The 24,702-nt window shown below is 38.3% G+C and overlaps 1 protein-coding gene across 7 annotated transcripts in view; it reads right to left on the bottom strand.

Annotated features, from left to right (window-relative positions):
• Positions 1-9,666: 9,666 nt before the first annotated feature.
• SH3D19 (SH3 domain containing 19) overlaps positions 9,667-24,702 on the bottom strand; it is a 140,954-nt gene continuing 125,918 nt past the window's right edge. For all 7 annotated transcript variants that reach the window (XM_043513127.1, XM_043513126.1, XM_038400496.2 and 4 more), the window contains 6 exons: positions 23,789-23,847; positions 20,455-20,642; positions 19,729-19,781; positions 17,819-18,005; positions 16,088-16,185; positions 9,667-13,339 (listed from right to left, as the gene is read on the bottom strand). In XM_043513127.1, the coding sequence (XP_043369062.1) occupies positions 13,232-13,339; positions 16,088-16,185; positions 17,819-18,005; positions 19,729-19,781; positions 20,455-20,642; positions 23,789-23,847 (693 nt within the window). In that variant the 3' untranslated portion in view covers positions 9,667-13,231. The remainder of the gene's footprint in view (positions 13,340-16,087; positions 16,186-17,818; positions 18,006-19,728; positions 19,782-20,454; positions 20,643-23,788; positions 23,848-24,702) is intronic.

The raw sequence follows: 24,702 nt of genomic DNA on the forward strand, positions 1-24,702 counted from the left end.
GGTGCCACAAGTACTCCTTTTCTTGTTGCATTTAGAGAAAGCCCAATACTGGATTTGGCCGACATTAAACAAATGCAGATTTTGGGTGAAATGTAGATTTCCCTCATAGACCTAGTGTGCTATGGAGGCCATGCTACACAGATGTTAACATCCAGTTATGGAAACCAATAAAGTAACATAAGCAGAGAATCTAAGGCCAGGTCTAATCTATAAATTTATATTAATATAACTAGTCAGACCTGCATGAGGTTTTTGCACAACCTAAATACTGTCATTGATAAGTTAGCACTCTTACATCTTTAAAATCTGTACAAACATTAGACCAAACTTAATTTCTCCTGAAATTCTAAAGAAGTGACTGGAGGATTGACACAAGAATTAATTTGGCCCATTTGTTAACACTGCTGTGTGGTAGAAAGTAAACCTCTTCTGTTTGCTGGGATCTTGTGTAGTGACAAGAAAAGCAATCAAAGGAAGTCTTCCATGTTATGTAAATAGCAGCAGAGTATAAACACTCATACTGCTATGCTCCTCACAGGTTTCCACATGCTCTGTTGCTCTTCTATCCAACAGATATGGACTTCTCTACATTCTAACTCCATGGGCAGTTTACTGCTTTCCCTATAACTCTATAAGGCACTGTCATTCAGAATTCTGATTTTAAGATGCTGTTTGCAATGCCCTTTCATTGATTTCAAGGTCCCAAGTGACCTCTGTGATCATCTAGTCTGACCACCGGTATAACAAAGGCCATAAAACTTCCCCAAAATAATTCCTGTTTGCTTAGAGCTTATCTTTCAGAAAATCATCCAGTTTGGAAAACTTGCCAGTGATGGAGAATTTATCAAAATTATCGGTTAACTGCCCTCACTGTTTAAAAATAATTCTTATTTTCAGTCTGAATTTGTTGAGCTTCAATTTCCAGCCATTGTATCTTGTTACCTTTCTCTGCTAAATTGGAAAAGCCTATAATCATGTATTTATTTCCCATGTAGGTACTTACAAACTCTGATCAGATCACTCTTCAACCTGCTCTTTGATAAACTAAAGATAGTGAGACTACCAGGAACTCAGTCTCGGGCATGTTTTCTAATTTTCGTTTAATCATTCTCATGGCTCTTCTCCAATTTATCAACATCTTTCTTAAATTGTGAACACAGGCACTGGACATAGGATTCCAACAGTGGTCGCACCAGTGCCAGTACAGTGGTAAAATAACCTTTACTATTTACTTCTACTATTCTCCTGTTTGTGCATCTAAGGATCACATTGACCCTTTTGGCCACAGTGTTGTGCTGGGAGCTCATTTTCGGCTAACTATCCAGCATGACCCCAAAGTCTTTTTCAGATTCACTGCTTCCCAGGATAATCCTCCATTTTGTAAGTATGGCCTTTGTTCCTAGATGTTACATTTGGCTGCATTAAAAAGTCATTATAAAATGACTCAGGTCACTGTATCAGTGACCTAGTCTCTTCATTATTTATCACTGTCACAATTTTTGTGTAATCTGCAAACTTGATTAATTTTGTTTTCTTCCAGGTGATAGATAAAAATGTTAAATAGTGGAGGGCAAAGAACAGATCCTTACAAGACACCACTAGAAACACATCTGCCCCTCACTGAAGTTTAGAGGATCTCCTTGTCAGTTTGGTCCTTTTGCATTCAGAGAAAACTTCTACGGTGGAGTTGAAAATTAACAAGTGGCCTATAGTAAATTTTCAAATAAGTTTCCAATTATATTCCTTTTGATACCCAATCTTTCAGACTTTGGCACCAATACTCATTCTTTATTTGAAATCCCTGGTAGTGTTGTATTAGTACTTTATTACCATGCTTTGAGGGCTTTCGGTAGATCTGAATAGAAATGGATTTCTGAATAGGAATGGAGGAAAGGAAGCATGGAAGAAAATAATTAGCGACTGCTCAGTAGACCTACTCTGCTCTCTTCCATGAACTAAGTGCAGAAAGCCTACATAGTGAACATTAGAGTAAATGGGGTAGGATCTGAGACTAAAATAAGGAAAGAACAAGTTAAGAATTACTGAGACAGGTTAGCTGTCTTCAAGTTGGCAGGGCCTGATTGAATACATCCTAGAATATTTAAGGAACTGACTGAAGAGATTGCTGAGCCATTAGCAATTATCTTTGAGAACTCATGGATGATGGGAGGGATGCCAGAAGACTAGAAAAGGGCAAACACCTTTCTATCTATAAAAAGGGGAATAAAGACAACCCATGGAATTATAGACCAGTTAGCTTAACTTTGGTTCCCAGAAAGATAATGGAGCAAATACGTAAACAATCAATTTGTAAGCACCTAGAAGATAAGTGATAAGTAACAGTCAATATGGATGTGTCAAGAACAAATCATGTCAAACCAACCTAATACCCTTCTTTGACAGGTAACAAGCAGTGTGTATGGGGGCAAGCAGTAGATGCCATATATCTCAATTTTAGTAAGGTTTTTGATACTGTCTCACAAGATCTTCTCATAACCCAGCTAGGGGAAAAAAAGCGTTGACAAACATACTATAAGGTGGGTGTGCAACTGTTTGGAAAACCATAATCAGAGAATAGTTATCAATGGTTCACAGTCAAGCTGGCAGGTGATACTGAGTGGGGTCCTGTCAGGCTCTATCCTGCATCTGGTTCTGTTCAATATCTCCATAAATGATTTGGATAATGTTGAGGACTTGTCTACACTGAAAATGCCGCAGTGGTGCAGCTACACCATTAGTGCTTCAGTGAAGAAACTACCTATGCCAACAGAGGGCTTCTTCCATCAGTGTAAGTAATCCACCTCCCAGAGTCATGGTTGCTAGGTTGATGGGTGCTGTCTACTCTGGGAGTTAAATCGGTTTAACTGCATTGTTGAGTGGTATGGATTTTTTTTTTTTACACCCCCAGAGTGACACAATAATATTGACTTAATTTCCTAATGTTGACCAGGTCAAAGAGTATGCTTTAAGTTTGTGGACGATAGCAAGATGGGAGGGATTGCAAACCCTTTGGAGAATGGAATTAGAATTCATGAGCTTGACAAACTGGAGAAATGGTCTGAAATAAATATGATGAAATTCATAAGGACAAATGCAAAGTACTACACTTTAGGAAGGAATAATTAACTGCCCAAATACAAAATGGGAAAAACTTCCTAGGAAGGAGTATTGCAGAAAAGGATCTGGTGACTATAGTGGATCACAATCTAAATACGAGTCAACAATGTAATACTGTTACAAAGAAAGTGAACATTCTGGGATGTATTAGCAGGAGCAGTAAGACAAACATGACAATTAATTCTTCCACTCTACTGAGCACTGATAAGGCCTCAACTAGAGTACTGTCTCCAGTTCTGGGCATCAGACTTCAGAAGAGATGTGAACAAATTGGAGAAAGTCCAGAGAAGAGCAACAAAAAATGATTAAAGGTCTAGAAAACAAGACTTATGAGGGAAGATTGAAAAAAATTGGGTTTGTTTTGTGTGAAGATGAGAAGATTAAGGGGGGGACATAAGTCTTCAAATACATGAAAGGTTGTTATGAATAGGGAGGGTGATAGTGCTCTTAACACTCAGGACAGGACAAGAAGTAATGGACTTAAATTGCAGCAAGAGAGACTTAGGTTAGACATTAGGAAAAACTTCCTAACGTAAGGGTAGGGCAGTTAAGCACTGGAAAAAACTACCTAAGGAAATTGTGGGATCTCCATCATCAAAGATTCTTTAGAGCAAGTTAGACAAACCAGGGATGATCTAGATAATACTTAGTCCTGCCTCAGTACACGGGACTGGACTAGATGACCTATCAAGGTCCCTTTCAGTCCTACATTTCTATGATTTTTGTGACTGAGAAAACAAAGCTTCCGAAGTGGCATAATTGAGATGAGTGAGCTCTGCAGGTTGACTTGCAATCCTTGGTAGAAACATTCTTACTAAATACTTTAAAAGGGCAACAACTATATTTAAGCCAGGGAAATCAGATTGCCATTTAGCAGAAAGAGACATCCAACTATATTGTTTAATTATGATAGTAGCAATGTTAAAATAAACTTCTTATTTCCTTGTGTGGCACAAAGCAGGGCCAGCCAGAATTTTTGAGTAAGTAGGTAACTTTACAGATACCGGAACTGATAGACTTCAGACCTGTCTGTTTGAAACAGGATTGAGTTGAAACTGCAAGAGTTCAGGGTACTTGGCTATTTGACAGCGGCAAGGGTGTTTGCCAAATTAGATCTTAAGAATTGTTCTCAATTCTCAACAGCTGCATGGTGGAAGTTCAGAGAATTCTGAGGGTACTGTTACAAAATTTCTGCAGGCTTTATCCAGGATATAGTTGCTGGAATACCAAAACATTTTGAGTGCTGACTGGTCTCTTCAAAGTAAATCTGAAGTGTGCCAAAAGTTGGGCTATTCTGGTAAAATGTCTAGAAGATACCACTACAAAGAAGTGGTTGCAAGGTAATCTCGCAGACATAGGTGAGGTTTTTCGTAGGAGAGGGTGGGTGAGATTCTGTGGCCTGCGCTGTGCAGGAGGTCGGACTAGATGATCAGAATGGTCCCTTCTGACCTTAGTATCTATGAATCTATGAATAAGAGCTGTGAACCTGATGTTATCTTGTCAATTATGTGGAATAGAAATGATTACCTTTCTTTCCAAAATAAAAATGTTAACATGAATTTAGTGTTCACGGGGTGCTGGATTGATAGTCCTGGGGATCATAGTTGTCTAAACAGAACAGAAAGTGGTAGTTCAAGTTTATTTCAATTGCCCTGACCCTTTCCATCCTTGCTATGTGTGCTACTAACAAGGGTGCTAATTGTAATGGCTTTAGAGATGCCTGTTTACTGGGAATTAGAGTGAAACTTCTCCATCCATTCCATATAGGCCACTCAGGTGATAGTAATCTCCAGTTGTTACTAGTGAAGGATGCTCTGTATCCTGTTACCAATCCCCTGGACCGTCTAGTTCTACTATTATTGTACACCATTATTGTACTATTGTACACCAATGCGAGGAGTCTAGGTAACAAAATGGAGGAACTAGAGCTACTGGTGCAGGAAGTGAAACCAGATATTATAGGGATAACAGAAACATGGTGGAATAGTAGTCATGACTGGACTACAGGTATTGAAGGGTATGTGCTCTTTAGGAAAGACAGAAACAAAGGTAAAGGGGGTGGAGTAGCATTTAAATCAATGATGAGGTAGAATGTAAAGAAATAAGAAGCAATGCAATGGATAAGACAGAGTCCGTCTGGGCAAAAATTACATTGGGGAAGAAAACTAGTAAAGCCTCTCCTACGATAATGCTTGGGGTGTGCTATAGACCTCCGGAATCTAATTTGGATATGGATAGAGCCCTTTTTAATGTCTTTAATAAAGTAAATACTAATGGAAACTGCATGATCATGGGGGACTTTAACTTCCCAGATATAGACTGGAGGACGAGTGCTAGTAATAATAATAGGGCTCAGATTTTCCTAGATGCGATAGCTGATGGATTCCTTCATCAAGTAGTTGCTGAACCGACTAGAGGGGATGCCATTTTAGATTTAATTTTGGTGAGTAGCGAGGACCTCATAGAAGAAATGGTTGTAGGGGACAATCTTGGCTCAAGTGATCATGAGCTAATTCAGTTCAAACTAAATGGAAGGATTAACAAAAATAAATCTGCAACTAGGGTTTTTGATTTCAAAAGGGCTGACTTTCAAAAATTAAGGAAATTAGTTAGGGAAGTGGATTGGACTGAAGAACTTATGGATCTAAAGGTAGAGGAGGCCTGGGATTACTTTAAATCAAAACTGCAGAAGCTATCGGAAGCCTGTATCCCAAGAAAGGGGAAAAAATTCATAGGAAGGAGTTGTAGACCAAGCTGGATGAGCAAGCATCCTAGAGAGGTGATTAAGAAGAAGCAGAAAGCATACAGGGAGTGGAAGATGGGAGGGATCAGCAAGGAAAGCTACCTAATTGAGGTCAGAACATGTAGGGATAAAGTGAGACAGGCTAAAAGTCAAGTAGAGTTGGACCTTGCAAAGGGAATTAAAACCAATAGTAAAAGGTTCTATAGCCATATAAATAAGAAGAAAACTAAGAAGGAAGAAGTGGGGCCGCTTAACACTGAGGATGGAGTGGAGGTTAAAGATAATCTAGGCATGGCCCAATATCTAAACAAATACTTTGCCTCAGTCTTTAATAAGGCTAAAGAGGATCTTGGGGATAATGGTAGCATGACAAATGGGAAGGAGAATATAGAGGTAGATATTACCATATCAGAGGTAGAAGCGAAACTGAAACAGCTTAATGGGACTAAATCGGGGGGCCCAGATAATCTTCATCCAAGAACATTAAAGGAATTGGCACCTGAAATTGCAAGCCCATTAGCAAGAATTTTTAATGAATCTGTAAACTCAGGAATAGTACCGAATGATTGGAGAATTGCTAATATAGTTCCTATTTTTAAGAAAGGAAAAAAAAAGTGATCCGGGTAACTACAGGCCAGTTTGTTTGACATCTGTAGTATGCAAGGTCCTGGAAAAAATTTTGAAGGAGAAATTAGTTAAGGACATTGAAGTCAATAGTAAATGGGACAAAATACAACATGGTTTTACAAAAGGTAGATCGTGCCAAACCAACCTAATCTCCTTTTTTGAAAAAGTAACAGATTTTTTAGATAAAGGAAATGCAGTGGATCTAATTTACCTAGATTTCAGTAAGGCATTTGATACCGTGCCACATGGGGAATTATTAGTTAAATTGGAGAAGACGGGGATCAATATGAACATCAAAAGGTGGATAAGGAATTGGTTAAAGGGGAGACTGCAACGGGTCCTACTGAAAGGCGAACTGTCAGGTTGGAAGGAGGTTACCAGTGGAGTTCCTCAGGGATTGGTTTTGGGACCAATCTTATTTAATCTTTTTATTACTGACCTTGGCACAAAAAGTGGGAGTGTGCTAATAAAGTTTGCAGATGATACAAAGCTGGAAGGTATTGCCAATTCGGAGAAGGATCGGGATATTATACAGGAGGATCTGGATGACCTTGTAAACTGGAGTAATAATAATAGGATGAAATTTAATACTGAGAAGTGTAAGGTTATGCATTTAGAGATTAATAACAAGAATTTTAGTTATAAGTTGGGGACGCATCAATTAGAAGTAACGGAAGAGGAGAAGGACCTTGGAGTATTGGTTGATCATAGGATGACTATGAGCTGCCAATGTGATATGGCTGTGAAAAAAGCTAATGCGGTTTTGGGATGCATCAGGAGAGGCATTTCCAGTAGAGATAAGGAGGTTTTAGTACCATTATACAAGGCACTGGTGAGACCTCACCTAGAATACTGTGTGCAGTTCTGGTCTCCCCTGTTTAAAAAGGATGAATTCAAACTGGAGCAGGTACAGAGAAGGGCTACTAGGATGATCCGAGGAATGGAAAACTTGTCTTATGAAAGGAGACTTACGGAGCTTGGCTTGTTTAGCCTAACTAAAAGAAGGTTGAGGGGAGATATGATTGCTCTCTATAAATATATCAGAGGGATAAATATAGGAGAGGGAGAGGAATTATGTCAGCTCAGCACCAATGTGGACACAAGAACAAATGGGTATAAACTGGCCACCAGGAAGTTTAGACTTGAAATCAGATGAAGGTTTTTAACCATCAGAGGAGTGAAGTTTTGGAATAACCTTCCAAGGGAAGTAGTGGGGGCAAAAGATCTATCTGGCTTTAAGATTCTACTCGATAAGTTTATGGAGGAGATGGTATGATGGGATAATGGGATTTTGGTAAGTAATTGATCTTTAAATATTCAGGGTAAATAGGCCAAATCCCCTGAGATGGGATATTAGATGGATGGGATCTGAGTTACTATAGAAAATTCTTTCCTGGGTATCTGGCTGGTGAATCTTGCCCATATGCTCAGGGTTTAGCTGATTGCCATATTTGGGGTCGGGAAGGAATTTTCCTCCAGGGCAGATTGGAGAGGCCCTGGAGGTTTTTCGCCTTCCTCTGTAGCATGGGGCATGGTTGGCTTGAGGGAGGCTTCTTTGCTCCTTGAAGTCTTTGAACCATGATTTAAGGACTTTAATAGCTCAGACATGGGTGAGGTTTTTCATAGGAGTGGGTGGGTGAGATTCTGTGGCCTGCGCTGTGCAGGAGGTCAGACTAGATGATCAGAATGGTCCCTTCTGACCTTAGTATCTATGAATCTACTATTAGCCTTTTTACCTGTTGTATTCAAACACCTAAGAGTGATCACACTTTGTATTCTTACCTATTTACAACAATCCAACTACAACTGAGATTGCTTTTGGGGCTTGCCTAAACACTCAAGTTATACTGTTTTAATTATACAAGTACAGATAATGTTGTACAACCCCAATAGTATTGATGCAGTTAAACCACTATAAGAGTGCTTTATTCCCGTATGGGAAGGGAGATAAGCCATCCAGGTGTGACGGATGCTATAGACACATGCAATATCTTTGAGAGTATTGTTTCAACTTTATAAAAGTTATCTGCATCTCTGAGCCAGGGATTGTATGCTAGCTCCAGGGGTTGCTAACTCCCTCCAGGAATTAAAACCAGTGTGTGTCGGGGTAATTACTACAGACCCTGGGACAGGTAAGCAACTCCAGAGAACTACTAAATGCTTGGTGAACTGCATATAGCAGTTCTGGCTGAGTTCCAGAAGCTACAGAGAGGCTTTTTTGATATAAAGGCTCAGCTGAAATTGACTGAGAAGTTCTTGATCTAAAAACTGGCACAAACTGTTAACCAAGAGGGCAAACTCAGCTGAAAAGTTTGAAGGAACTTTGGAACTTATCAGCGTTCCCCTGTGGAAGTTGGGTGACATTTGGTAAGCTTAGCATTCATTTAGACAATTTATTATTTTGTTTTTAGAATTAAGACATTAGAGAATTCATAAATATACTTGGCTTTGTAAAGGCTGGCAGGCCCTTGAATTGCAGCTTAAATCTCTGGGCTGGATGGAGAGTGTCATGTGTAAGGCTAAGATTTTATCATGGATATTTTTAGTAAAAGTCATGGGCAATAAAGAAAAATTCATGGAATTGTGACCTGTCCATGACTTTTACTTAAAAATCTGATAAAATGGGAAGGGTGGGGTGGCTCAGAGATCCAGGTTCCCCCTGCCCCCTCCCTGGTGGTGGGGGGGCAGATCCCCCTTCCCTGCCATGGTGGGGATACCTCACAGCTCCCTTTGCTGCAGGTAGTGATGGGACCCTGTAGCTCCCAGCTGCTGGGGCTGAAGTCACAAAGGTCTTTGGAAGTAACGGATTCCATGACTTCTGTGACAAAATGGTAGCTTTAGTCATGTGACACTTCCAATAGCGAGAGGATTGCTAGAGGCATGGTCTATTGAACAGACCGTGGAGGGACAAAGGTGCAGTTAATTCCAAAATGGTGACTACTGGTGTATGGCACATTTATACCAGTATACTATTTTGATTTTTTTTTTTTTTTTTGTAAATCGCTAATGGAAATACTTATACTGGTATAAGATCTGTGTAGACCAGACAAAGCAATTATTGCATTATAGACCATGTTCACTGAATATGACCTCATGTATTTAAAGATATCAATCCTTTCATTAAATCAGAATTAGTGAGAGTTAAAGGTAAATACAGCATCAAATGCGACTCAGACATGCATATAAAAGTTTATTGGTTAAATACAAATTGAATTTATATTGGTACCGTATTGCTGGAGACAAATTTGGACTTGCAGAATGTTTTTATTTTGTACTATATTCACTATATATAAAAATCATGGAAAAATGTGTTCTGATACAAAGATGCTACTTTCACTGTGGATGATTTCACAAAACACTAGCAGCCTGGAGTTTAAGAAGATCACTCTATATCATATTAATGAATCATAGTCCCTAGTTGAATTTCAAGATAGCATAATCTTTCGTATTAACTGCAAACGTAATTTAGGATTTTCACAGGAACTTTCCCTTTTCACTTACCCTTTCTGCTGAATTACATCCTTGTAAACAATAGGGATTTCAGATTATTTTCTGTGTAAACCTTTGTGGTCACAGATATTGTCTAACAGTAAAGCAGATATTTTTTGCAAAACAGATCAGTTAATTTAATTTTATCAAAGGACTGAAATTTTAAATGATGACTTTCTGAGCTGGCAAAGCTACAATAATGTAAAAAGCCCTTAGATGGCACTATTGTTCTGAATTTGAAGCTTCCAACAATGTTATCCTTTTATGACTTAAACATTAAGTATAATACATAAGTGGTATTATGTTTGCTATATTTAGTATTTGGAGTTACAAAATAAAATACAAGGATTATTCAATTAAACAGATGTTTATTTAAAAAGTATGAAATGTAATGATGTCACTCATTTAATTAAAGTAGTAAAAATTAATAGGCCAATATAGCCAAATCTTCACACACCCTTTTTCTTTTGGAAAAATCTATGAATTCAGCACTATTGGTTCAAAAATATTTGTATCAAAGCTTTAAAGAACTGACATAATTAAAGGGTTGTCTACAGAGCAAGGTAATGTGAGCTATGGGGGGAGTGTGATATTTCTAAAGCCCATTAACATGGGCATATTAATGTCTCCATGTATACCCTGCTGGTGCATGCTAAAGGTTCACTGTCTACACACACCAATTAATGTACAGCACATTAGCGATCTGATTTCTGAAGTGCACTATAGAGCTCATTACCCCTCATGTAGACAAGCCCTAAGTCAATAGTAAGTAAACATTGCACACTAATACTTTATCTGCCTCCTCAATGATTTAGGTCTCTCTTTTGGAGGAAGTAAGTTGAGTAAGTCTTTTTTTTTTTAATAAAGTTCTTAAATTTGTACTAGTTCTGCTGTTCAAAATATTTATAGGTGGTTTACCAATCGCCTTGGCACAGAGCCATGGTGAAAGGAGTCCATTTTGCTTAAACCTTTGACATGATATCCATACTATAAAGCAACACTATTTTTTTTTCTTCAAGGGAAAGGGGACAAGACATTTCCAAGAGAGAGTACATGCAGGTTTATCATTCTTAAGTGGCATTAGAATTTACTTTTTGGGCACATAAAATAAAAATATCCTTTTTGTCCCATGAACTAAAAATTAAAAAGGCTAGTTTTTCAGTGCTAATGTCTATTGTATTTTATCAGGGTTTTTATATTAGTTCCTTGCTATAGTATCTGAGCATCCCTTCTATAAGCCCAGAGGAAAGCAGCATCATCGGATAAGAGATAGAAGTAGAGAGGCCTGTGTTAGACTTCAAAATTAAATCAAGATATCAAAGATGGAACTTTCTAAAAAGATCTCTATAGGCTCCAAACTTTAAATGATCAATGCTGAATCAACACCTTGCTGCTCTGACTTTTACACTATGCTGTGCTTTTCTAATGGAAAGAGATTCTGAAAGGCCTGGCTTTTTTTTATTTGCCACCTGCACATATTAGTCCTCTGATATAATATACACACAGTTTGCTCAGTTGCCTTGTTCTTCAGAGAATACAAAAGAGACCAGTTGCTCATGTGGAAATAGGATGCTACTGAACATGTATAGAACAAACTGTAGCATAATAAAGATTAATTTTTTTGTTTTTTTACAGTACCCATCAGCCAAGAATGGGAGGTGGGTTAACAATTCACTTGTTTAATATGGAGCTATTGTCAAACATTCTGGAAAGTGTTGGTTTCCAGAATGCACTATTCTTATCTGGAAATATGTCTAATATCAGACTTATTTAGTCTATGTAATTTAACTTGTATAATTTTGCATTGTTTTTGCTTTAAAAAAAAACTTTGTGCCTGTTTAATTTCTCTTGGTGTCTGCTGCTTTCTGCTTTGACAGATAATTTATAATGCTACATCTTATATGTTATTTATGTGATTTAAAGAAAATAACTTTTAGTGGATACCTCAATTAGCTGTCCTCACTCAGACATAAGGCTGGGTAATATTCCTATTTAAATGAACTATTTAACTGAAGAAAAAAAAAACAAGAATGGCAGCTGGGGTGAAGGATGCTGGGGGTTTATAGAATGGATTGGTAAATTTATTTTGCTAATTTGAAACTGTCAGGTTTGAATGGTAAACTGAAATGGGAATGGAATTGGGTTTGTTCCTATGTAGGAGAAACAAAAATTGACAAAGGAAAAAAACCTTTTTTTAAAAAAGAGCAACGAGCAAGTAGACAAACCCAGAGACAGGATCAGGGAGGGAAAGAGAGGAAATTTCTAATGGGAAAACACTCTCCATAGGGCACTAGCTTGAGCCAATCCCAGGGTGAGGGTTTTTTTGTTTTGTTTTTAAATGTTGATTTCTAATCTATTCCTTAACACACACAACAGGTTTCCCTTTAACTAGAAAAATGTGTTGGGGGGCGGATGTGCGCAATCACTCTTCAGTAAAAAGACTGATGAATGTGCTCTATTTTTATGAACTCTACAAGTACAAAAACCTTAAGCTTCACAAGTTCACTCAGCCCTATATTCAAAGATTGAGAAACTATTAAGTGAGTGAAGTGTTCTTAGTATTTTGATCCTCCTGCTTGTTAGACTTTGGTATCCCATATATAAAATGAAAAACTCTACAAAGTGTAGATCATACATTAGGGCTTGACATTTTTCCGCAAGATAATAAACGGTACCTTTATCCTCTCAGTCCTAAAATAACTGCTTTTTACTGCTAATGAGGATATTAACTCAAGCAGTAGTGAAATCTGAAAATAAAAAATATGGTATACATATTTAACATATAATACTTAAATCTGCAAAATAAATGCATTTCTAAAAAGCCTATTAAACAATCTTAATTTATGCAAATTGTATGCAGGATAAATGAAATATCAGATCAGGTCAACTACTAGAATGCAGTTCACTTAACTTGTAAGAAGATATTGTACCACATTTAATTTCCCTAGCTGGAAGCTATTAAAAAATCCTGTGTAAATTCTGTTTGCTAGCTCACGTGGAATCTTTACAAAGTATGACTAAGTTTTCTTGTCATGGCAAACGTTGATATTTCAGGAAATTAATATAATTATATATGACGTGGTTCTCTTTCTAGAGAAAATAGTGCAAATTATATTTGATAGTCAAAGTATTAACTCAAGTGCCAACAAAGATGGTAGTTCTTTGTTTGCTGAAGTATATAATGTGCCTTTGTGCTAGATAAGCATTTGCTTCCATATGCCTTGTGAGCAGAACTGGACTCCATCCTTATGATGCCTATAGAACTTGAACAAAGTTCTTGGGAAATATTCCAGATTTGTCTTGTACTTCTCCACTCATCCAGTCTTCATCTATAGATTCCAACTCTGTTATCATATCACCTGCCTGTAAGAAAATGAGCAATGATTAATCTTTTCTGTTCAAATACAGCTTGATATGTGAAGTTGATATGGAATTAGAGGGAGAAGCAGTAACAACAATTCACCTTCATAAAACTTTCATTGTTTTATTTTTCTCTATATAAATCATAAATGTAAAGTTAGTAAAAGATGACAATCTAAGTAAAACATCTTCACACACTTGGGAGACCCCGCTCTCAGAATATCCCATAGATAGGGGTCTGTTCTGAGAAACAGGAGCTGCAGGTTCAAATTCATGCTCCAAATCAGACAGGCCTTTGAGCATGTCTATCACATTGGGCCCCTTAAGCAAGATAAGTAGGGCAATGCCTAACTGGAGGATCCCACCACGGTTTAGGCTTGAGCTAGGTGAAGCAGCTGTGTACCTGACTAGCAGTGCATTTTTAGGCATCTAATGAACTTTATCACTGGAAGTTTAGGTGCCAGGAAACAAGGCTATAGCAGCTGAGCAGGGATTTTGAAAATCTAAATTTTTTTGACTCAGGTGCCTAAAGTTACAGTTACTTAAAGAGTATATGCTGCTGAGCTACTTAAACTTCTTTGATATCATGGAACGGGAAGTATATTCTTCCTTAACTGTTTTTTTCTCTAGTAAGCACGATTCTTTTTCAGCGCTTTGCTACAAGCTAAGTGTCTTACACCCATTGTTCTTGTTATCCATCCCACTTGTTACCAAAAGTGGGCACAATGATCTGAGCAGTTTAACAGGTTGTCTGAAGTGGATTAGAATTAGTACTACCTGTCTGATCTACTGTTCCTATTTTCATCATGTTGTGCCCCATGCTTAATCTAAAATATTCTCCCATAGCCTCGTCCTTTCTTCCAGTGCATTGATTCTGCTTTTATTATAGAATACTCTGCTCCTATAGTCTCACAAGAACGTAAAACCCAAGTGCTCACATAGGATCTGCTTTAGGCACAGTAAAAGGTAGTATTTTTGAGATTACTCTTAATCTGATCTTACTTTGAATGTTGATGCAGTTCTTGCCAATTTAAGTTTCAGGTTCCCTCAGTATCTAGATCATTGGTTCTGATATACTATAGACCCACTGCTTCTTGCTAACTTCCTTTACCTCTTTAAATAGTGACAGGTTTCAGAGTAGCAGCCGTGTTAGTCTGTATTTGCAAAAAAAAAAAGAGGACTTGTGGCATTTGTTAGTCTCTAAGGTGCCGCAAGTACTCCTTTTCTTTTTTTTCTTTAAATAGTCTGTCTGAATACCCAGCAAGCAGTATGTCATTTGATTTTCTATGTCACAACTGCATGCTGTGCTGTGCAAACTTCTCAGGAAACCCAAAACACATGCTGTATTAAACATATTTTAAAGAGCCCACCATCATAGGGTGTAGGTGCTACTGCTACTCCTGCTCTGTTCCAATATTTCATCCTGTCTTCTGCTTCCTAGGCCCAGTGGGATAAATTCTATGGTGCCCTATTTGATCAGATCTCTAATTTTTGATACAACTGAAAATGAATGCATCTGGTCAGAAAACTTAAAATTAAGAAGTGTGACAAGGTAACAGGATCTATTTGTCAAAGTAAAACTACTATCTGACTTTATTCAAGATATTTTGTTTATTTTAGAACAGCTGTACCCTGACTAAAGTCACAGTAAGAAAAGACAAAAGCATCCACATAAACAGAGGTACAGACAAACATCTGGAACTTCTGATAGTTGCTACTATTTATATTTACCATACTCATCAAAAAGTTAACTTTATGGAAAGATCCCCAGTAAACAGACAAAGATCCAGGAGCAAATCCTAGTTTGACTAAGTGATGCACCCTTATGGTGTCAGGTATGCAGCTGGGACGTACTGTAAAATAGCCCTTCCAAAAAACTGATGAGCTCTTAATACTTATTTTGTAGCATGCAGATTTTCAACTTTTCTCTTTGGACACGTTGTGGTCAGTCCATGTATTGCAAGTGTTGAAAATGAATCAATTGTTTCAGGACAAGTAACTTAGCTGCTGAGTCTCAGGTTCATCTAATATTCTAGTGATCTTACTGGAATGTTGATGAAGAGCAGGAAGAGTACCTGGATGTTGGCTTTCCTAGTACTATTACTACAAATATATCTGCACCGTTAGCAGAGATGGAAATACTAGCTCTAAACGCTACAGAGGCTGAGCAGATGTTTGATATGAGGCTATTATGAACTGTTACATTATTTACCTTGTAACTTTCAAATCTGAATGTGATAACTCTTGCCTTGCAGCCTGGGGTACAGCACACTGACATTCTGGCCCAAAAATCAACATAACCAGCCAAAGGAGGATCAGATCACTGCAAAGGGAATCTTCCTGTGGTATAGATTTATTGTAACTGCTCCTATGCCAACCTCCCTACTGCTACCATTGCTGGCATGGATGGGGCTTCCCTATCCTTCATGGATTCATAGAGCTGTTATTTCAACCCCTTGGGGCTGGTTGATAACCTGCTCTAATTTATGCCATGAAACTGGACTGACACTGGGCAGCAGATTTCAAAGGTGGGTGTTATGCCATCTTTGTGCTCCTTTCACTCCCCCACTCTGTCCCAGGATTTGGCCTTATTTCCAGGGTAGTAAAAGTTTTTTACCTTTTCTAGCTGTGTGTTCTAATATAGATGAGGTCCAGCTCAATTGGTCTGCTCCATACAATCTGTTTTCTCAATATTGTGCTGCCCTAACTCTTTAGAAGTTTGTGAGCTAAAGCAATGACTAAGATATTTACCTTGAATGAGAGCTCATCCTCATTCTCTCCCTGGAAGTCATACAAAGCCTTGGCTTTTCCTTTCCTCCATCCTGGAGACTGTGCTGTCTTTATCCCAGCTGTAGAATATTGACAACACACAAGTGATTACAAAATATTTGTTTAAAATAAAATTTTTTGTAAAGAGAGTTCTACAAGAAGAAGAAACTTTTCAGTGCTTGGATTCTCTCTCCCTACATTCACAAATAATGCATTATTAGTACATAGTGTGGAACACAACTGCAATAAATCCTCCATGTTGGGTTAACTGCATGGGTCACAATAATATAAAATAATCATAATGAGAAATGAACTTCTAGCACTATAAAACTAAACATCATTCACTTGAAATCTACTGTTGATATTCATTCAGACAGATTGTTCCCTCTGCAGTAGAAATGAGTTCATTTCATAGGAAGGGAATTTCAGAGATTGAGTCAAGAGCTTGTCCCACTGCTTACCTACCCAACCCTTCTCATTAACTGAAGTGTTACAGGGAGCAGTTGGACTTTCTTCTTCCTAACTGGAACCTCAGTCAGTTTAAAATGTTATGCAGGAATATTCAATAGGTGGACTGCAGGCCAAATCTGGACTTCTAGATGTTTTTGAATGGACCCTGAAAACTTTTTATTATGATAATTGTTGTTTTTAAATTTTCCTGGAGCCTGGAACTTGACAAAAAATAATTGACTATGCTGATGTAATGTATACAATAATGGAGTAGTAGGTAACAGTATGAAACTCTGAAACTGACTAAGTAAAGCCACCTTACTTTCTGTATGTTCTGAGTCATAGGTATTTGAGTGAAAAAAACCTAAAATTTTACTGCTTTTGGCTACTGTTAGCCATAGAGAACTAACTCCATTCTTAGAGAGTGAACTAGACTGGTTTCTTGCTCATGTTTCTTCAATTAAACAGAATAGAGTAAGTTAGTTTTTTGGACAGGGCCATCAATGCAACTCTACTGTCCACAAATTATGGGCCAAATCTTCAGTGGAGTTACACTGATTCACACCAGCTGCCAACCTGGCCCAGTGCCTTCAGTTACACCTGTGAAACTCCACTGAAGGTTACAACACTGGACAGCTGTAACTCTAGATTTAATTTGAAGACAACGGTTTTACTGCAGTGATAAAGCTCAGGCCAGAACTAACCTGGCTTTCCACTCGGATGTTAGCATTACTTTAGAGTACAGGGAACATTAAACATTCCAAGCACTAATTAAACCTGGACATTGTTTACTGATATGAAGATCAGTTTCAAATGCAAACTAAATTAGAACAAAGTTCTCATCTCTAATGGTATCTCTTCAGCTGTAGTGATTGGCTCTGTGCCATTATTTGGAAAATTTTGGTTCAAGGTCTAGTTTAATTTCTAGGCAATGGCACGTCACTGTAGTATTGCTTAGTGTTACAGATATTATACCTAGCTAATTACATCACTCTAGGAACCAGAACACCAGTTGTCATTATGAGCACTTCAGATAAGTGTTAGGTTTCAGAGTAGCAGCCGTGTTAGTCTCTAAGGTGCTACAAGTACTCCTTTTCTTTTTGCGAATACAGACTAACAAATTTATTTGAGCATAAGCTTTCGTGAAATTTGTTAGTCTCTAAGGTGCCACAAGTACTCCTTTTCTTTTTTCAGATAAGTGTGTTTGTTACCAGAGATGTGGGTTAAGAAATGAGAATTTGTTTTCCACTAGAAATACTGTACCAGAGCATGTCTGAACAAAAACTGCTGGAAAAATGCCTTCGCTATCATTCAGTCTCCCTCTGCACCACTCTGAGTCCACATGCTCCAATATCTGGATGCAGTCTCCCTTTTTAAAGGATAAGTCTTCATTCGTTTCTGCTGTAAAATCATGAAGCGCTTCACACCACTCTCCAGAACATCTATCAGTCTGTCAAAGTAAACAAACACAAGACCTGTTTGCAGGAAATGTCAAGTTTATTTTAAAATAGAGACTTGGGTGGTGACAGAGATTTAGACAGGGAGGGTAACCTGCATGAATACTATATTTTTTTTTTCATAATGTTATATTTGCTTAATTGGCTTAACACAGATTAGAGTATTGAGGGGGGCGGGGCAGGGAGTTTTATAACAATCCTGACTTGCAAAGTGTACAGAGGAGATCGTGAATCCACAGGTTTGGTTTACGATGCTTGTAGAGGTGCACAATCCTTTTCTTGGCCCGGTGCTTTGAAAGGACGAGAGTCAAGCAAATTTTGAATATGATCTTTTGGGTGTGCATGTTTTGCTTCTGTAATTTCTCCCTGTTAGATATCTCTGAGAGGCCTGACAAGGAGATTTTGAAAATACTGTTATTTTGTCCCCCTGGTCACTTCTTATTAACTCAGGAAAGTGCCACAGAAGCTGGTTTTCAAGGAGGCTCTGCTGAATGAACAGGAACTGAGGAAAGTGAAGGGGTGATTTGTACCAAAGTCACACAACCACTGGTTCAACTGAATTTAAACCTCATGATCTCCCTAACCCCTACTCTTTTGTTTTAACCCAGGGTTGTGAAACGTATGGCTTGTATAATGTATTGATAGGACCTGCCTGGCATATTCAGATTGTCCGTAATCTAAATTTTCATAAATTAAATAAATTCTCTCTGCAGCTGTGAGGACTAAAACTTTCCAAATGGGAACAGTATGTAATTGATTCAGCGCAGACTGCTCTATCCCATATTAATCTGATTGAAGTGTCATCTTCAAAGCCCAATGATGAAACTTTCCTCCCACCATTAGCTATGTAATCACTAATATTTTTTTTTCATCTAAGGGATAAATGGGGGTAGAGTCCACTTGGTTGGGAACTGGGAGTTGCTATAGGGAAGGAAATGTGGAAGAAAGAACAGAGAAGACTCACAAAGGCAGGGAAAGAAGATAGACAAAGGGCAGGAATAGCAGCCTACTTTCTTACTGCGTGATGAATGTAACAGTAAGGCACTGAACCAGTAAGAGATAACTTTAGATATTACATACAGTCCATATGCTCCCCCTATTGCTGTCCAAACTACTGCTGAAAGCAGCAAATATTCCACAGTGCATTGTGTGGGCACAGAGTCCTGAATTTATAACCAAGCCCACAGACCTTAAATAAGCAAGGAATTAATCCCTTCCCACAAATGAATCTGACACCCCTGTGTTAACCATTATACTCTAAACAGTTGTAGATTAGAATAATATTTCAATGATCATCCAATTTGAGAAACTTTCATGTGCGTTTCTCCTGTCTCATACCGTCTGCCTCCCCTTTTAACATATTTAGTGGCGGGATAACAGAAACAAAAGACACTATCTAATGCCCATTACAAATTAAAAGCAGACTAAACAAATCACAATAGACTGAACAATAGAAATTACCTAAACAAAGGAAATAAGAGTAGGAACGATGTCTGATGACTTCCTACTACTAATCACTTCATCAATTGAGATAAATTGTAATTTAGCTTTCTATGAGTAATTTACACAAAGCACTGAAAATAGGATGCTTAATAATGCCTACTAATTTCGATGAAAGCTGTGCAACTGACCCCCTGTGCATCACTATGAAAATTTACCTTATGCAATTTACCTCATGTTAATTTGGCTTCAGTCTATTCAACTCCAATAACCTACCTGAGAAAGACAAGCAGAACTCTCCTTCTTGTTCTTCAGTTGTGCTCCTACACCTACATAATAAAGTATAAACAGTTCAAATATTTGCTCTTGCTCTTCATAATTTCACGGGTGATGTAAGTTCAACATGTTGGAGAGGAAGTAAAAATCAAGAACAGCATTTTGCGATACCAAATTACACTAAAAGCTTTTTACCCAGCATGCTGGAGGTATTGGGGGTCCCGGTAAGTGAAAAATTCCGGTTAACTAAGATGGAGGAGCCCCACAAAACCCAATCTCGCACCCCTTCCCACACTCCAAACCCCTCATGACCATTCCTCTGCCTAGGAGCGGCGGGGACATGTCGCTGCTTCCATGGAGCCACGCAGAGCCAGGTAGGGAGCCTACCAGCCCCGTGCCAACCGGACTGCCAATGACCATCAAAAATGCCGGTTTATAGAGCTTCCCTGCTGGTAAAGTGACGGATAACACAGCTTTTACTGTATTCAAGAACTGGCTTCTCTTCAAAAGGCTAATTTTCCTTTCAATTTTCACTTGTTTGTCCTCTTTCATTTTTGTCTCTTGTCTTCACTAATCCCTTTCCTCATTTTTTCTAGTCCTTATAAATGAAGTGCATTTTTCTTTCCAACTCATACATTATGTCATACTGCCTACATGCAATACTAAATGTTATACGCTGTGGCTCTATTCTAGGTTACATACTTAGAGAGTGCTGATATATTGTACCTAATCCAGGCAGATCTTCAATAATTTCCACAAAGTTCAAGGGGAAAATTCCAGATGTGCCTTTCAGCTCTCCACTGGCCCATTCTTCATTTACATATTCCTTAAGAAGAATAATTTCACCTTCTGAAAAACTTAGCTCATCTTTCTGGTCTCCAATATATTCAAACCGAGCTATGCATCTCGGGCCCCTGCACAAACACAAAAGAATGAGTTGGCTTTACATATTCCTTTTAACATTTTTGTCATTGTATTTCTTGTCTTGGGCACTACATAGCCAGAACAAATGGCATAGGATATCCGCAATAGTTAGCATGAAGCAAAAACCACCATATTTATATTTTTCTGGCCAGAATGGTTAAAAATGGACCTAAAGGTTGTACTTAGCACAAAGCTGGCAGAAAGCTGCCCTAATGGGGTACAAACTATCCACTGGCCTAACTCTGCATTATCTAGTCCCCACCTCTCAACAGGGTGTATATCATGGGTGGGGAGTAGCAGGCTGTAGGACACTAGGAGTGGGAGGGAGTGAGGCAGAGTGTGCAGTGCTGTGGCTGATCCCTAGCTGGCACCGTGATCCTGGAGAGCTACTTTAAATTGCTTCAGGTCTATTTTCCTGGCTGGCCTGCCCAGGATCAGGACTTGAAGCCACCCTGCTCCTGTGAACTCATGTTTTGCACAGTTAAGAAGCTGGCCCATTGAATATTTCCAAGTTAAGAAATACACAAAGAAGGAAAAGTAATGCTGTCTTATTCAGCTGAAGCCACATTAAAAAACAAAAAAATGAGCAACACAGGCTTTTAAAATATTTTTTTTATAGCAGGACAGCCTGTAGTCCATCTTTGGGGGGGGTGCGGGGGCGGGGGGAAGAGAGACACATCAGCAATGACTGCAATCACATTTTTATTTAGTCTGTTTGATAGATAAGCCACCGTGAAATGCTAGCTTCACATACCCCCACCCCAAAAAACCTTGAAAATGCAGCATGATGTTTTGTATGAGAGAAAACAATTTTCCTCTATTGGGACAAGCTTTATTTTTCCATGGTGGATTTCAGAAAATATAAACTCTTAATCTAGGGGAAAAAAATCAATGCCTCTGACAACTTCACAATTTACAGCAGGATACTACACAGCTGAATTCCATTTTTTTTCATTTAACTGGAGCATAAAGTTGCTGTGTAGCAATATTTAAAATCACTGAATGCACCAATTATTTATCATTTAGTACCATCCCAAAAATACAGGGTGAAGGAGGCTGTGACCCTAAGAGCCCCGCCAATGCCAGATGGCACTCTGTTGTCATGCTATTTTCCCAAAAGGTGGCACGTAATATATCACTAGAAAACTAATAACTCACTGATCATGAATAGTCTTGCTCATTGAAGGTATGGTTAACCCACAAAGAACTGTACAGATGTGCTGGAAATATGTGACTAAAATGTGTTTAAACCAGGGATGTCAGAGAGAGTTCAAAAACAGGTTTTCTCCTGACAAAGGAAAGAGGCCAACGTCTCAGATCAGGTATGGCCAAATTCATTGGACTAGTCACTTATATCAGAGGTTGCAGGATGGGATAATTTGCATTGTAAAAATCACCAGCAAGGGAGGAACCAGCGCAGAATCTACACCAGACAGCATGATGTCCACACCCAGAAGGGGAAAGGAACTTTATCTGAGGATGCATTTCAAAAGAATACATTTCCAAGGTTTACTGGACTATAAAGAGGAGGGAAGCGAACACCTGAGTTATCCTTTACCATCGGAATCAAAGAAACCAAGCGCTTTCAGCTCCATGTGTTGGGTCCTAGCTAAAGATCTAGCCAGCCATGCAGGAAGAAAGACTATGGTGAGAAAAACCGCTTTGAAGAAAAAACACTAGTACGTTAAGGTGTTTTAGGCTTAGAAGCATATTTTTACTTTGTTTGTTTGTAACCATTTCTACCCTGATTCCTTATACTCGGTATCACTTAAACCTGTGTCCTTTTGTTAACAAACCTCTTTTACTTATTCCATAAACCAACTCAACGCTTTGATTGAAACAGACTGTTGGTTAACCCCAGTGAAGGTAATAAGCCTCTGTGTACTGTCTTGTTAAAGGACCAGTTAACTTGATTTTGTGAGTGTTGCAGAAAGACGTCTCTGAGGAACTTGGGAATGGGGTTCACTGATTGTTACTGTCGAGTCAGGGTTTGGACTGGCAGAGTCCTAAAAAGTTTGCTGGCAAGGCAGACAAGCCAGTGTGTCAGAGAGCTGACACATAGCAAGTGGGAATTTTGCTGCTGCTATGCTGAGGCTGAGAGGGGTAACACAGAAACTCATAGTTCTGGGAACCCCAGCAGATTGTCAGACAGGTGTAAAGAGGAATTCCCACCTACTCCCCACCTCTTTCTGTGATACCATTTGAACTCTGATCACGTATTGGTCAACCTTCTTTACAATTTTAAATTTTCCAGGTTATTTCACTAAAATTTAACCCCCTCCCCCCCCCTTTTTTTTTTTTTTAAAAGAGGGTGATATGGAGGGACTTTTAAAATCAGATTGCTACTGTTGATCTTTTCTAGTGGCTGTCATAGCTACCAGAAAAGTTTGAATAGTTCTACTATTAATTTGAAATTAAAACATTATTTTTAACTTTACCTTTAAGGGAAAGGCTCAGACAGTTTTGTGTAACCCACCTCTGCCTCATTTTGCTTTTCACTTTGCAAGTGAACAATCATGTAAGTCAACAAACTAGCACTGTCCAAAAATGATACTATGGAATGCAACTGAAATCAAGTTGTATCCATTTGAACCAGGAAAGATACTGCCTCTCGTAATCTTTCTGTATTAAAATAAGTCTATAATAATTTTCAAGCCTGGTCATGTGAGGTGCTGAGCATGTACAATTAATGGGAATGGTGGTGCACAGACCTTCTCAGCATCAAGCCCTAGAAGTAGCTATTCTCAGTATCTCAAAAAAGCAGATTTCAAAAAAGATTTATTTCAAAGTCAATGTCATCTGCCATTTCTTAAATCCATGAAGTTCAGTCTGTTGTTTATACTCCTGCCAAAAATAAAACTGCATTGTTTTGAGGCATCTTTCAGGAATATTTGTTCTATTTTACAGTAATTAGTGCTTAATTTCATATGAATGAGACAAAAAATGGAAAGATTCTTATTCAAATATTCCTAGTTTGCAAAAATTAAACAGCATAAACTAAAATATTGGTGCATCAGAGTTAGACTAAATTAACGCTAATGCCTCTGTAAATCTGAAGTAAACATAATCCTTCTGCTTATTTGTTTTTCATATATGTCAAGATGAACAAGAGAGCAACAATGTGTATGAAACTCACTTAATACATGTTGATGAAAACAATACTTTTTTCCTGTTCTCTTCCTCTGGAACATCAATCTAATAATGAGAAGACCACAAAACAAAACAAAATAAAAAACAATACACACTCAATCTTAAAATTACAGTGGCATAAACTGAGCTTATTTAATGTCAAAATTAGAATATTCTCCATTCAAATTAGTCAATTACACTGCAGTTTCAGCTGCAGATGCCACACATAGGGTGACCAGATGTCTTGATTTTATAGAGACAGTCCCAATATTTGGGGCTTTGTCTTACATAGGTGCCTGTGTCTTATACAGGCATGTATTACCCCTCACTCCCTGTCCCGATTTTTCACACTTGCTATCTGGTCACCCTATCCACATGGCACTACATAATCACTGGAATGTTCTGATCATTGGCTACATGGGGGAGGGCGCTCTTTTGATATAATCACTAACTCTTTGATGCCAATGATGCATCATCATTGCTATTCAACATTATGGAAACAAACAACAACGTTTCATAATTTACATTACTGTGTTTTAATAGCAACAGTCCTCTTTGTTATCTGCCTCTTTGTTCACTGGTAGAAAATGGAATTGGATACTACTACACACAGTTGCTTTTGGCTCCAGGCTCAGAATTGATATTGTAATCTATTATCTGCTAGCGCAATTCACAATTATCAAGATTACTGTTTAGAAACATCCATTCCTGGCTTTGATCGTCCAGATTTTACCATCTGTACCCCCAAACAAACAAACACGTCTCAAATTGTACTTCGGTCTGCATGCAAAGACAAAATGTATAAAGAGGTTAAGTGTCACCAAAAGCCCTCTTCCTTATCACATTTGGAGCTGTAAGCTGTAAACTAACCAAGGGACCCTGGATGTATATGGTTTTAAGTTTTCATTTAAAAATAGCATC

The sequence above is a fragment of the Dermochelys coriacea genome, chromosome 4 (assembly GCF_009764565.3).
Source record: "Dermochelys coriacea isolate rDerCor1 chromosome 4, rDerCor1.pri.v4, whole genome shotgun sequence".
NCBI classification, from domain to species: domain Eukaryota; kingdom Metazoa; phylum Chordata; order Testudines; family Dermochelyidae; genus Dermochelys; species Dermochelys coriacea.